At 40.3% G+C, this 14037-nt stretch overlaps 1 protein-coding gene across 4 annotated transcripts in view; it reads right to left on the bottom strand.

Annotated features, from left to right (window-relative positions):
- The window catches only part of CNKSR2 (connector enhancer of kinase suppressor of Ras 2), a 258126-nt gene that overhangs the window by 59032 nt on the left and 185057 nt on the right, over window positions 1-14037 (bottom strand). For all 4 annotated transcript variants that reach the window (XM_069945142.1, XM_069945143.1, XM_069945144.1 and 1 more), the window contains 2 exons: window positions 8161-8209; window positions 3810-3982 (listed from right to left, as the gene is read on the bottom strand). In XM_069945142.1, the coding sequence (XP_069801243.1) occupies window positions 3810-3982; window positions 8161-8209 (222 nt within the window). The remainder of the gene's footprint in view (window positions 1-3809; window positions 3983-8160; window positions 8210-14037) is intronic.

Here is a 14037-nt window from a genome sequence, read left to right as displayed (position 1 = left end):
TATGTACAATATGACAGTATCCTCCAGTTAATGACCAAAAGCTGTAAATGTATGACGCATGGTCCTATTGAACTCCTGCCACTGTAAATGTAGTGTGTGGGATTAAAGCCTCTGTCAATACATTCATGTAGGATCAGATCCCTGGAGAGAAGACAGAAGCAGTTTATTATCTATTCAGTATTCATCATATGATCAACATGTGCGCTCTTCATGGTAGACCCTGCGGCTAATGTCACAGCTGGTGGCGAGAAACTGTCAATCACAGGTGGGGTTTGATGGAAGGAGTATGGCTAGGATCATATGACAATTTTGCATCCTGCCTTTATATACCACTTTTTTTTTTTTAGTTTAAATTAATCTATAATATGGGCCAAAGTTTCTGATTGTCCATTAATATGTGGGTAGCTGTCTTGTCTAAGCAGATTTTAACAGCAAGTCCTCTGCAAAAAGGGACAATAGACTGGAGCTGACCCTATTCATTTGTAAGAGATATTCTAGGCATGCTCTGTGACCTCTGCAGAGGTCATTATGTGGGGGAAGGGGGTGTCCTTTAAAAAAAATGGGGCATTAAGCATGATCTATTGTTTAAGGAGAAGGCTCCAGGACCCCCACCGGAAAGCATTTTCCCCCCCGAGTTCAGATGTGGTCACAACTCAGGGGGGGGAAATACCTTTAATAAAATAAATCAAGTTTATGTAAAATAATTTTAAAATCTTGCTTACAGGGTCACAGAACAAGCCTAGAAAGCTTATAGCCATGTGGCTTGCTGTAAAGCATATCTCTAAATGCAGCTTAGGCAATATGGCTGTCCGTATAATAATGTACTTATGTAATTATACATCAGCAAAAAGGGAGAAATTAGAAAACAGAACATGTTCCATTATCTGGCTCTACTCAGTAAAAAAAAAAAAAAAAAAATCTAGGTGATACATTCCCTTTAAATGCCACAATTTGTACATCGTCTATGTATCTATCCTAGAATGTGCAAATTCACTTTACTTACAGAACACCTATACCTCCTTTTATGTGAGAGGGTTACTTTCCAAATGAAAATAAATCTTTACAAGGTGATCAAGATTACTTATGGTTATAAAACGCAAAATAATAGTTTATAGTGGGACAGGTAAAAGAAACCACCTAAAGCCATAAATTTGTTGGAACAAATGCCTTTGAATAAAACATTAAAAAATCTAAAGCAATGCAGCATTTTTTGGCTTCAAACGGTTTTCTAAGTGTCTGCATACATATTTAATCCCCAAAATTTGCAAGAAATAGTCGGGATTCTGGATTCTTGCTGAAGAATATATCATATTCCAGAGACGGCAGCCGGAAAGTAATTTTTAAATGCGCTTTGAAGTTCAGTATAATTTCTCTAGGGAGGTACAGTATATTTTTGCTTCTGTCACACTGAGAAGAGACCGTGAGCTATAATATAAAGCAGATTATCACTTAAGGGTTTGGGGTATACATGTCGGCATAAAAATGTAATCTTAGCTACCTAAATTTTATTCTAGAATTATTGAGCTTTGGGTATATTATGTGCATATATAGGTTTTTTTTCAGTGCTGCAGCTAGTTTGGGCTTCAACGACCAAGATTAATTTTCATAATCTGACCCGACTCACTTTATATAGTTATGATACCTGAATGCATTAACATAGGTTAGTAAGATTGTATTTTCGTGACATATTGTACTTTATATTAGTGGCAAAATTAGAAACGATCTACCTAAAAAAAAAACAAAAAAAAAAAACTGTTGTCACATTACAAGATCCATAGCGTTCTTATCTTCTGCACAACAGACCTGGTTTGGGCTAATTTTTTGCGGAAAGATGTATGGTTTTTATTGATGGCAAATTTTACATTTTAATATTTACATACACACACATATATATATATATATATATATATATATATATATATATATATAAATTTTACATATATATATATGTCTTAATATAGCAAATAAAACAGCAATTTTGGTGCTTTTTTTTTTTTTTTTTTACAGCGTGTGTCATGCAATATAGTTTTATAGAATGGGTGGTTACGGACGTGGCAATACCAAACATGTATAGGTTTTGCGTTTTCTAGGTGTTTTTATGTAACAGTTTATTATATATAGGGAATGTAATGTATTATTGTGGAGGGCTGGTGGATTTTTTTCAAAAATATTTTGGTGCAAAAATTTTATGTACTTTTACACTAGTGTACATTACTGTACACTATCCAGTCATCTTTTGATCACAGTTACAATACACTGCACTACTACTGTAGTGCAGTGTATTGTATGTGTCAGCACTGAGCTGAAAGGCAATCTAAACAGCCATGCCTCTGGCATGTATGAATGAATGAATGAATAGGCTGGTTGAGTAGAGATCACACAGGTGCTTTTCAAGGTTACAGGACTCTTTAGAACCTTTTAATGCACTATAAATGTTTTAAGGTAAGACACATGGAAAATAACTAATTGAACAGTATATTCTAAGTATAATAAGTGTGTGTGTGTGTGGGGGGGGAGGCTGTTTAAAAAGCCAAGTTAAAAAATATAATGTGTCATTAGAAAATGACATCTTATTTAAATCAAATTTTAATATTAACATATTGGGGTTGAGTTAATACCGTGTTTCTGGCAGCAAATTGTCAGGTTTTTATGTCTATTTTCACTGTCGGTTTAATGTTGTGACATATTTACTAAACATGTGAGACAAAACCCGACAAAACTGACAAAAAAACCCCCAAACATACCTTTCACTTATGTTCAAAAACCCTCTAAGAGGGCATAGGCGTGTCCTATAAATCCCACCCCAACAGACAGATTTGTTAAGCAAACTGTATTTTTTGATGGGTTTTCTATTCTAAAAACCAGTTACTTCTAGTGTGGCTGGATGGTAAAGTTTTAGTTTTATCCTGTGAAAAACTGTGTAAGAATGACACATTGTTAGTAAATTAGGCATCAAGCCCATTGTTTAAGACTTTTTGATGATTCCCCCCCCCCCCCCCCCCCGTTTTTTTTATTTTACTATCTATGTTCTAATAAAATATTCCAGATGTTTTACATTTTCTCTGCCCACTAAGCGTAGTAATAAGCTGACACTTCTTGTTCTGCACTTTCTGGCAGTTTATCCTTTAGTCTTAAAGAGTCATTCAGGATTAAAAAAACTACAGCAACTTTCTAGCAAAAAAAAAAAGCCCCACCCCTGTCCTCGGGTTGTGTCTGGCATTGCAATTCAGCTACATTTACGTCAATGAAAGTGGACTGCAAAACCACATCCTATGTATAGACAAGAGAGTTGTACTGCTTCTAGAAGAAAGCGGCCATGTTTTTCTAAGCCTGGATAACCCCTTTAAGACAAGATGAGGCAATTCACATTAACTGATGTTCGGAGCACATACTCTTTCGAATCTGATAAGACCATGCCTACAAAACTCTCCCAGACTATTGTGCATATGTCCATGGGGCATGCTGTAAAGCATATTTCTAAACACTGTTAAGAACAACTCAGGCCTTATTCACATGTCCCGTTAACTACGGATCCGTAGATGCTGTACTCTTGTTAGTGCACATTGGTGTCTAATGGGCTATTTACACGATCAGTAGATTACAAGGACGCAAACCAATACTGGGGAAAAAAAAGTACATGTCCCAGATTTAGCGGATTCTCTCAGAAATTAATGGGATGATTTTCTACTCTATTTTCTATGGAACCTTTTTTGTTGTCTGTATTTTCTTTCTGTGATCATACGTCTACAAACACAGTAATACAACATTCATTTCCAGCAGCACACCATATATGACAGATAAATCTTTACCTCCTCGTTGGCGTACCAGTACAGGGAAGAGTCCTTCAAGACAAACCAATACTTTTTCCACTTCTGTGAAAAATAGCTCTTTGCATCTTTCTTCTTCCATAGCCATCCTTCACAATCACCCCTTCCCAAGTCCTTACATGATATACGTCTTTTACTTTTCCCAGGAACAGGACCTTGAGGATGATACAATGCAGATAAATGAATCATCATGTTAAAGCCTTATGCATTCAGCCTTCTAAAGCTCTACTAATATTGTCCCCACCGGTGCTACTCCAGGTTATAAACATTGTGCACATAAATAACCCCCACCAATGAGGAGAACTTCTTATGCAGCGGGCTGTGCATTGAGGGGACAGGGAGGACTGATGACTACTCCCGAGTATTGTACATATGCTACAAGAAAAAGATCTCACGCCACACAAATCCACAGCTCGCTGCAGAGAAAACAAACATTTACAGAGATTACAGCAAATAACCCCATTTAAGATGTGCAACACCAGAAAAGTGTTTGTTTTGCAAGTGTAACATTATTGTGTATTTATGAGGGCTTTAAATGATCAAACGCAAGCTTGTTTTTATCTGGCTGCATTCAGAAGCTGGTGACTACGAATACAAAGAAACATCCTCAAGCTATTTTGTTTGGAGATCGCGTAACGTACTGCATGAAATAGATATCCTAGGAATAGCTGCACTTGCATTTTACATCTGTTGGGGACTGGTTATGAGTGACGAGCAGGAGTTATCATTGTATCCGGATGACACGGTGCAGCCTTGAATTAGAGATCAATAAAATTATACAATCATTTAAAGGAGAAGTCCTTTATGGACATCAGCTGGGTCGTGACTCGTGATGTGTCAGCACCAAAGATCCCAGAGTCTGGTGGGGATCCTGAGGCCACTACCGCGGGCACAGGGAGAGGTAAGTTCGTACTTGTAATTACTAAGACCCCCCATGATGGTTAGATATAAGCGGGTGAAGTGTTCAAAAGTGTACTTCACCCCCCAGCTGGCCACTCATTCTGACTGATTACTATGGTGTGTTTACACAGACAGATTATCTGACAGATTTTTGAAGCCAAAGCCAGAAAAAGACTATGAACAGGGAACAGGTCATAAAGACTGAAATTTCTCCACTTTTCAAATCAATTCCTGGCTTTGGCTTCAATAATCTGTCAGATAATCTGTCTGTGTAAACACATGAAGGGTACAAACACACGTTTCGGATCCGTAGCAGATTTCTCGCAGCAAATTTGCAGCAAAATCCGCTGCGGATCCCTTGCCTGTTAGTTTCTATGAGAACACATACTCGCAGTGGGAAAGCTCCAGCTTGCTTCGGGGGTTCTCAGCTGAATGTCACGCTCAGCCAATCAGTGCTCTACCCTGTCGCAGCGCACTGATTGGCTGAGCAGGACGTCCAGTCTCCAGGAGCTCCTGAAGCAAGCTGGAGCGTGGAGCAGGTACAGTATGCTCCGGCTGGCGGTGGGGGATTAACCGGGCTGTCAATTCCATACTTGCAGCGGGATGTCAATCCGGCTGCGAGTGTGTATTCTCATAGAAATTAACAGGCAAGGGAACCCAAGTGGATTTCGCTGCGAATTTGCAGCGAGAAATCCGCTGCAGATCCAGTACGTCTTCTGTAATGTATCCCACTAGTCATGAAGTGAAGCAAGCATGTTGATGGTTTTTTAGACGGTCTCATTTCTGACTGACCTAAATTTTTTACGTTGGATTTACTATACAAAAAAGGTGTCATGTTGTAATTGATTATTGATTACATTAATTCATTTTCCCTAATTTAAAGTGTTAAAGGGGCGGTTCACCATTTTTTCTTCTTTCAGTTCAACTCGAGCCACAGATTTGTAATTTACCTCTATCAAAAATCTCAAGTTTCCAGTATCAGCTGCTGTATGTCTTGCAAGAAGTGGTGAATTCTTTCCAGTCTGGGGAGCAGGAGAGGTTTTCTATGGGGATTTGCGTCTGCTCTGGACAGTTCCTGACATGAACAGAGGTGGCAGCAGAGACCACTGTATCAGATTGGAGAGAATACACTACTTCCTGCAAGACATACAGCAGCTGATAAGTACTGGAAGACTTGAGCTTTTTTAATAGAAGTAAATTACAAATCTCTGGCACTTTCTGGCACCAGTTGATTTAAAAGATTTTTCTTTTGTGAATTACCCTTTTAATGCTCACCCATGGAAATTGCATTTCATTTTTATGCATCCACTATTAATCTGTGCAACTAAAGGGCCCAAACCCACTAATTTCAAGGTAAGACCATAAACCATCTAATGCATCATGAGGAATTATGACACATTGCCAACTCCTATTCTATATCTGTACGTGTTTGTGCTTTTTTATACAACATCTATATAGTGTTTTTTCTTCCATAACCTTAAAAGGTGGTTTTAGAACTAGACTAATAACATATTCTGATAGCGGTCATGCCTATCAGGCAGCTGCACAGCATATCTATTTTCCAAGCTAGCTCCCAGCAATAGTATCATGGTAATTTCATTCATCTCCTTGCACTGCAGATCCACCAGGACTCTCATACAGAGCATCAGATATAAAGACTGCTGTGGATCTATAAGTCCTGTTCAAACATATAGACCGAGGCTATAAAATCCCCTCTAGCGCCTCGCTCTGGTGTGCCGAGCATAGGTCATTAGCGGAAAGGAATCCCGTCCTGTAGAACAACACTTGACCTTTCCTAAACGATATATAATTAAGATATCTAAATGTGTCCATGTATTACCTGAATGATACTCAAAGGAGATTCCTTTTAGCAGTTTTCTGCCATAATCTAAATTTTCTTTTTTTATTTCACAACTTTTCAGCTTTTGCACTACTTACACCATTAAAACAGTAGACCGTACTAGTTGCAATCTTTGCCACCTCTCAGCTGCTGTAGATTTGAGTTTGTGGCGTACAAACGGATAGAAATACAAGGCTGGTGCTTCTTATAAAATTGGACATATCTTATTTCAGCCTACATTAATTTAAAGGGAACCCATCAGCGCGATTGTACTGATCTGGTATGGTTCCCTGCTGCATAGCACGGCTCTACTGTGCAACTCCCCAAAGCTACCAGCTGCATCTGTGGCGGGGAACTGTGACTAGCTGACAGGCAGAGAGCATGACTAGTCGCGGACAGCTCCCCATCCAGATGACTAGTCGGCGCCTCTACCCCCCCTCCCCCCCACAGGGGTATAAAAATCCTCTTTTTCCCGCTGCAAAGTTGCCGCCACAGACATGGCTAGTAACTTCAGGGTGCTGCACAGCAAAGCTATGCTGTGCAGCAGGGAGCCATATCAGCACAATTGTTTCCCTTTAAAAGGCTTGTCCAATTTAGGAAATCTACTCATATACTTAAATAGGGAACTCAGAGTCAATACGAAAGAATCCCCTTCTCATCCCTTAAAGGGAATCTGTTAGCTGCAATCCAGGTCCAATCTATTGGTTACCCTAGGAACTGAGGCTGACTTTTAAGGGACACAGCTGATGTAAACTTTGTCAAGGAACCAGGGCCAGTGTCAGCATAGGGCTTACCCGGGCAAGTGCCGGGGTCTACAGCACCTTTAGGGGCCCGAAGAGGGAGAGGGACAACGTTCTAATGTTCAGCCTGCTCACTGTAGACACAGGCTGACAGAGCAAAAAGAAAAGGGTGAAGGACCTGATCACATGACCCGAAGGTTCTCAACCTTCCAGTGTGAAAAGCATCCCAACACAGAGGAAGAGCTGAGGCTCTATCAGCCGAGGGCCAGCAAAAACCTAGAGCTGGCTCTGCAAGGAACCCTCATAACAAGTAATGCTTGTCCAAAGTGGAGAACCCCTTTCTAGACAATTGTGTAAAACAATGTAAATGTTCCCCATAGTCTTGACTGCTTTCAACTGAATCAATGCTATACAAATGTAGAGACACAAAGCTGTGTATGTTTGGGGCCTACATTCCATGGATATATTCATATGGCCCACCTGCATGTAATACCTGCCACACTGTGACCATAGTATCGTGACTGTACGCTCTCTCAAAGCAGAGATTGTTTTCAATACATAGTCTCCATGTACGTGATATTTAAGGGCACACATAGAAAGTGATAAAAAATTATTAAGCATAAACCATTTCTAATTGTCACACAGACTAATCCGGCTACAGAACGGTTACTCGAAATGTTTACAAGCGCGGATTGAAAGAAGGTTTATATAATTGATGTCGCCTCCCACATGAAATTTGATATTTTAAACACAGCGCATTCGCATTCCTGAATCATCTTATCCAGCTGCTTCTCCAAATGTCATTAGTTTCACAAGAACTTTTATTTCCCACATTTCTAATTATTCACATTACCTTTATTTCTTTTCTTGGATTTATGCTGCAGGGACGACTGTTGGAAAGTCTGAAAAAGAGAATAAACGGTGGCGTGAGAAGGAGTCGTGCTTTCCCCCTGCAGATCAATGTATGCTTGTATTTCATCTTATACCTGTAACAGCTGCCAATAAGATAAGTCATCTAAAAATCAAGACTTTAGGATCTTAAACAAGGACAGTCTTTATAGGAAAGAAATTAACTTTTAAAGGCCAGCTTCAAGTACACCTGTCACTGGTGGGAAGAGTTTTACTTCCATGGCAATAAAATTATCAAGGAGCTTGTGTGTACACAAATTAACACACTATTCACAAGCTTGTACATTAAAGGGGAACTCTGGATAAGAAATACTTATTTTCAATTAAAAGCAAATTAAAAGTTATATAGATGTGTCTATACAATGTATTACCATATCTGTACGGTTCTGCCACACTGGTAGCTGATAGAAATCCAGGAAATAAAAAAAAAATGGCCCCTGTGCCAATCCACATTGTCTCCTGCTCCTTCTGCTATCGCCCCTCAGGAAACAAATATTCCATGCCTCTGTCTCACATTGTATGTGTTTGCTGAGCACAGGCTGATGATGCAGACAGGGGGCAGGGCGTGATGTCACAGGAGGCTTGGCTGGAGTGATCCACCATCTTTGAATGGCCAAAAGCAGGTGCAGCACTAATTTTACTGATTTTGATAATCAGCTGAGGGAAAGCATTGCATTCTGGGAACTACTCAAACAGGAAGGACAGAAACACAGTACAGAACAACCCCCCCCCCAAAAAAAAACACATGGATTTTTTGTAGTTTCCAAACTGGCATAGACAGGTAAGTAATGCTATATGCTTCTGCAAAAGTTAAATTTTTTTAACCTTTACCTGGAGTTCCCCTTTAAGGTATAGCATGTGTCCTGTACCTAGTGTGGAATCAAAGGCATTTAGTGTGCCACTGTATGGTGCCCCTATGAGGCCTAGTATCATTCACTAAAAACAAAACCTTCATTATTTAAAGGGGTATTCGCAAGTCACTAAAAAGTATTCCCAGATTGGCCTGACTGCAAGCTGAAGAACTCTGGCTAGCCCTCTTACAGATGTGGGAATAACCATACCTCCCAACTTTTTGGACAGCCAAAGATGGACACTTGTGGTTCACTCTAGGGAAATTTTACAAATATTTTATATTTTTTAATTCAAGAATGCAGTCACACATCCAAGATCTGCTGCAGATTGATGCATTTAGTTACATTGACATCTCCAAATCTGCAGCAGATCCTGTATGTGTGCCTGCATCCTTAGATCCCATTCACACAATAGTAATCCCATCTGTAATTGCGGACTCACAACTACGGACAGGACTATGAATGTGTTTCTGTAAGTGTCCGCATTTGCAGGGACCCCTGTCATATAGGTGACACGGACGCACAATGGCTTAATCATTTTTTGTCACGGAACACGTCCCTAAAACAGATCCTTAACACCTACAGATGTGTGTATGGGGCCATATGAACTGCATGTGTGATATGATGGGTGAAAGTAGCCATAATGTCACATGCTTCATCCGAATTTAACAATTTTTAACATCCAACTTGCACCACATGATAGAATAAGATGCACGTTTGGGTTTATTATGCAGTAAGGGTATGTGCACACTACGGAATCAGCAAGGAATTTCAAGGAGAGTCTGCGCTCGTTACTCTGTTTGAAGTTCTGCCTCTCCCACTGATGTGTCAATTCTTTGGGCGGATGGCGGAGTGCGCGTGAGACATCCTACTGAATCAATGGGACATGCGGAACTTCCAAGCTTGAAATTCTGCACTGATTTAGTAGTGTGAACATAAAAACTTTATTAATGCAAATCTATTTCCTAGGTCAAAAGTGGGAAAAGGAGGGATAGAGGGACTTGGCTCAAAAGTAGGGACTGTCCCTCCAAAAGAAGGACACTTAGCAGATATGGAAATACCCCTTTATTATGATGGTACAAAAAGATTGATATTTGTATCTAAATCTGAGTTATATATTGCCCCATATATATTGAATCCATACTACGTAGATCAGTCGTCATATATGCTATCGCACAAACACTCATGGAAAAGAGAGACGAAAATAAAGTAAGGAAATGACCATACGTTCCATATAGGCAAGAAGTTAACATTTTCTTCTATACATCTCTACTGCTATGTGCTTGTGTTGCTTCTCATTTAAAGCAAATAAAATATTAATCCAAAACATAGATTGTAAATCCACCTGTCTATAAACAAAATACAGGGAGCCTGCTGCTCCACCCTGTTAACTGCATTTGCAGTTTTGCTTTTCAGCTGTCACATGGACACCGAAAAATGGTGTCTAAAGAGGACTCACCGAACTGAGGGCTCAGCAACCTGTAAAGAGGTCACTGTGCACTATGGGGAGAAGATGACCTGTGACCATCACCCACTGTAAAGACTTTGTTATCTGCCGTCAGTTTTATAATAAAGGCATTACTTTTCATTCAGATCCTGTGATGATAAGAAGAAGACTGCTGAAAGAGAAGTGATCTCTACAGAACAGAAAGTGTCAGCCTAGTGTGAGGCTCAGTGGTCGTTACTTAAAGGGAGTTCTTTAAATATAGATAATGACATGGAAAAGGGGGAAAGGCAGCACCATTATAAAAGCACATTTAATGAAAGGACTATTTAAATAGTAGGTCACTCTCAGGCTTTAGCATCTTTTTAATGTGATTCCTTCATGTTAGGTGTATGGTGTAGAGCAGGCTGAAATGAATAAATTGAGAAATAATTTTATAGGAAAAGATTGAATCTAGTCTGTATTTGTTCATTATAATCCTCAGGGCAGGAGTCCAGTTTATATGTGTGTGTGGTGGTGGTGTATGTGTGTGTGTGTGGGGGGGGTCTCCTTTTGACAGTTATCAGCAATTTCTTCAAATTCAACACAAAACATCACTTTAAATGACTGATGCAGTTTTAAAATAATTCCGCCCCTTTATGACAAACATCTTTAGCACTTAATAGAGCACCTTTTTGCAGTTATGACCTATGGCAATTGTAATTCATGTACAGGCAACATGAATGAGACATGAGAACATTGAGAACATTAGCCTCATGGGCAGTGGTTTCCATTTGTTCTTGGGTTTTCATGCTACAAATGCCCTTTTCAAGTTAAACACAAGATGTTCTATGCGGTTTAACCCCTTAAGGACGGAGCCAGTTTTTGTGCTTTCGTTTTTCCTCCTCATGTTTAAAAGGCCACTGCGCTTGCATATTTCCCCCTACAGACCCACATACACCCTAATTTTTTGCGACACCAATTATACTTTGCAAATACAGACTTGTTTTTTCTATAAAATATGCTGCAAAAGCAGAAAAAAATTATACGTGCAGTGAAATTCGAAAAAAAGGTGCAATTCCTTTTATTTTGAGGGGTTTCGTATTTACACCGTTCGCCCTATGGTAAAACTGACTTGTTATCTATGTTCTTCAAGTCAGTATGATTACAACGATATGTAACTTGTATAACTTTTATATTATTTGATGGCTTTTAAAAAATTTAAACCTTTTAAACAAAACTAAGTGTGTTTAAAATTGCTCTATTCCCATCCTTATAACGCTTTTATGGTTTGGTCTATGAGGCTGTGTGAGGTGTCATTTTTTGCGCCACAATCTGTTGTTTCTTTTGGTACCTTGTTTGCATAAATGCAACTTTTTGATCACTTTTTATTGCATTTTTTCTGGATTTAATGTCAACAAAAATGCGCAATTTTGGACTTTGGCGGGTTTTTGCGCTTATGCCATTTACCAAGATCAGGAATGTAATCATTTAATAGTTCAGGCGATTACACATGCGGCGATACCAATTATGTAAATTTTTTTATTTATTTTTTTTTATTTATAAAATGAGAAAAGGGGGGTGATTCAAACTTTTATTAGGGGAGGGGGTTATTTATTAATAAAAACACTTTATTTTCTTTTTTTAGTAACAGTAATTAGAAGCCCCCTGGGAGACTTCTATATACACAGCACTGATCTCTCATTGAGATCAATCCTGTGTATATAACAGAGCACCGATCCATCAGATCGGTGCTCTATTATAATGGTCTGCCGCAGACCATCTGAATGGATTGCCGAGCCGGGATCAGCGTCATTCCGATGCTGAGCCCTGGTCGGCTCATTACAACGGATCCCCCCCCCCGACCACCGGTAAGGTGACAGCGATGGCCAAACTAGAATCTTTCAGGACTTTTCCTGAAACAAAGTCTTGCTGGACTTTGAGATGTGCTTGGGATCATTGTCCTGTTGGTCTAATGGTGCCCTGTGTTTAGCCTCCTTACAGGAAGCATTTAGGCTTCTTCTAGGATTTCCTGACAGTTGATCATCTTGTTGTCATGATATCAGGATATTGCTCCATGGCTGGAATAATTAGCTTTGCTACATCTGTATGAGCCCGAAAGGTTACAGTCAGGTTTCGTCCTGCTGCAGGTCTTCTGCTGTCACTCAAGCAGAGGCGGAATTAATGCCGTAGCAGCCTCTCATGTCAGGGGCCCAATGGCTCTATACTTTAATTGACCGGGCCCCATGAGCAGACATCACTTGCAGCACCCGGCTGCTGCAAATGGCCTCTCGAATGGCCAGATTCAGTCCTTTAACTGCAAGCACTCCTGATGAGCGCGCACAGTTAAATGCAGGGCTGTGATTCACAGTGTGAGGAACCTTTGGCTCTCTGCCTTTCCTGTCACTCTTGTGACCATAGGCAGGCTTCTTCTACTTAACAGGGGATTGCCTACATGGTGGGAGAGGGGTTTAACTTAAAAGGGCATGCCTGCATGGAGAGGAAGTAAATTAATTTACAGGGGGAGGGGGGCTAGTTACCAATGGAGATGCCCAAATGAGGGGTGGGCTAAAAAACAGGGGAGATGTCTACATGGGAAAAGGGTGGGGGGAGTTACTACTAGGGAGATGAGTACATAGTACTATCAGGGGGAGATGAGTGCATGGGAGGACTAACTACCAGGGGAAATAACTACATAGGAGTGAGAGAGGTTAATTACTGGGAGAGAGACCTACATAGTGGGAGAAGAGTAACTACAAAGGGAGATGCCTACAGAAGGGGGCTAACCAGCATGGGAAATGACTACATGGGGAGGTAACTACCGGGAAGGGGAAAGGATTATCTACAAGGGATGCCTACAATTCATGAGGTATACTATGTACTAGTGGGCTAACTACCAGTTGGCAGATCACCAAACCACCTTGTCGTAACCGAGTGGGACTTAAGGGCCATGTATCAGGGTGGTTTGGTGATCTGCCAACTGGGAGGCACCCTTTGGCAACAGGTTTCCTTTCCAGGAGAGATATCAGGCTATTCCCAATCAAGCCAATCTGCTATTACACAGCTCAATAATTGTTTAGCAGGTGCTGCATGGACATTGTTAGCCCTTGCCCTTAACCTTTATGCATTACCTATCAGCTGTGTCCCGTGTTCTTCTGCTCATTGCTCGCTGCCTTTGTAGCTTCAGAGTGTGTCCTTGAACTTACAGGCCACTTAACCAATCACTGGCCGGAACTGCAGTGGAGAGACCAGCTCTAAAGCTACAGTGGCGGCTCCAGGAAGCAAGCAGAAGGTAGAAAAACAGCAGGAAGCAAATTTTTTTTTTTTACACAACCATTGGCTGTGCATCGCTATTACATGTGACAATGAGCGTCATTCGGCTAATGATTTAGTGTCAGGACCAAAGATACAATCAGCCAATAATCGCCTGATCGTTGTCGCTATTACACAGAACGATAATCGACTGAATTGGCCGATTATAGTTCAGAGTAAGAGAGCACTAAGGTTGGAGTAAGCACTTTTACAAAGCACCAGAGGGTCCTTGAAT

The sequence above is a fragment of the Dendropsophus ebraccatus genome, chromosome 11 (genome assembly GCF_027789765.1).
Source record: "Dendropsophus ebraccatus isolate aDenEbr1 chromosome 11, aDenEbr1.pat, whole genome shotgun sequence".
In the NCBI taxonomy this organism is placed as follows: Eukaryota; Metazoa; Chordata; class Amphibia; order Anura; family Hylidae; genus Dendropsophus; species Dendropsophus ebraccatus.
This window is presented reverse-complemented; position numbering and strand designations above follow the sequence as displayed.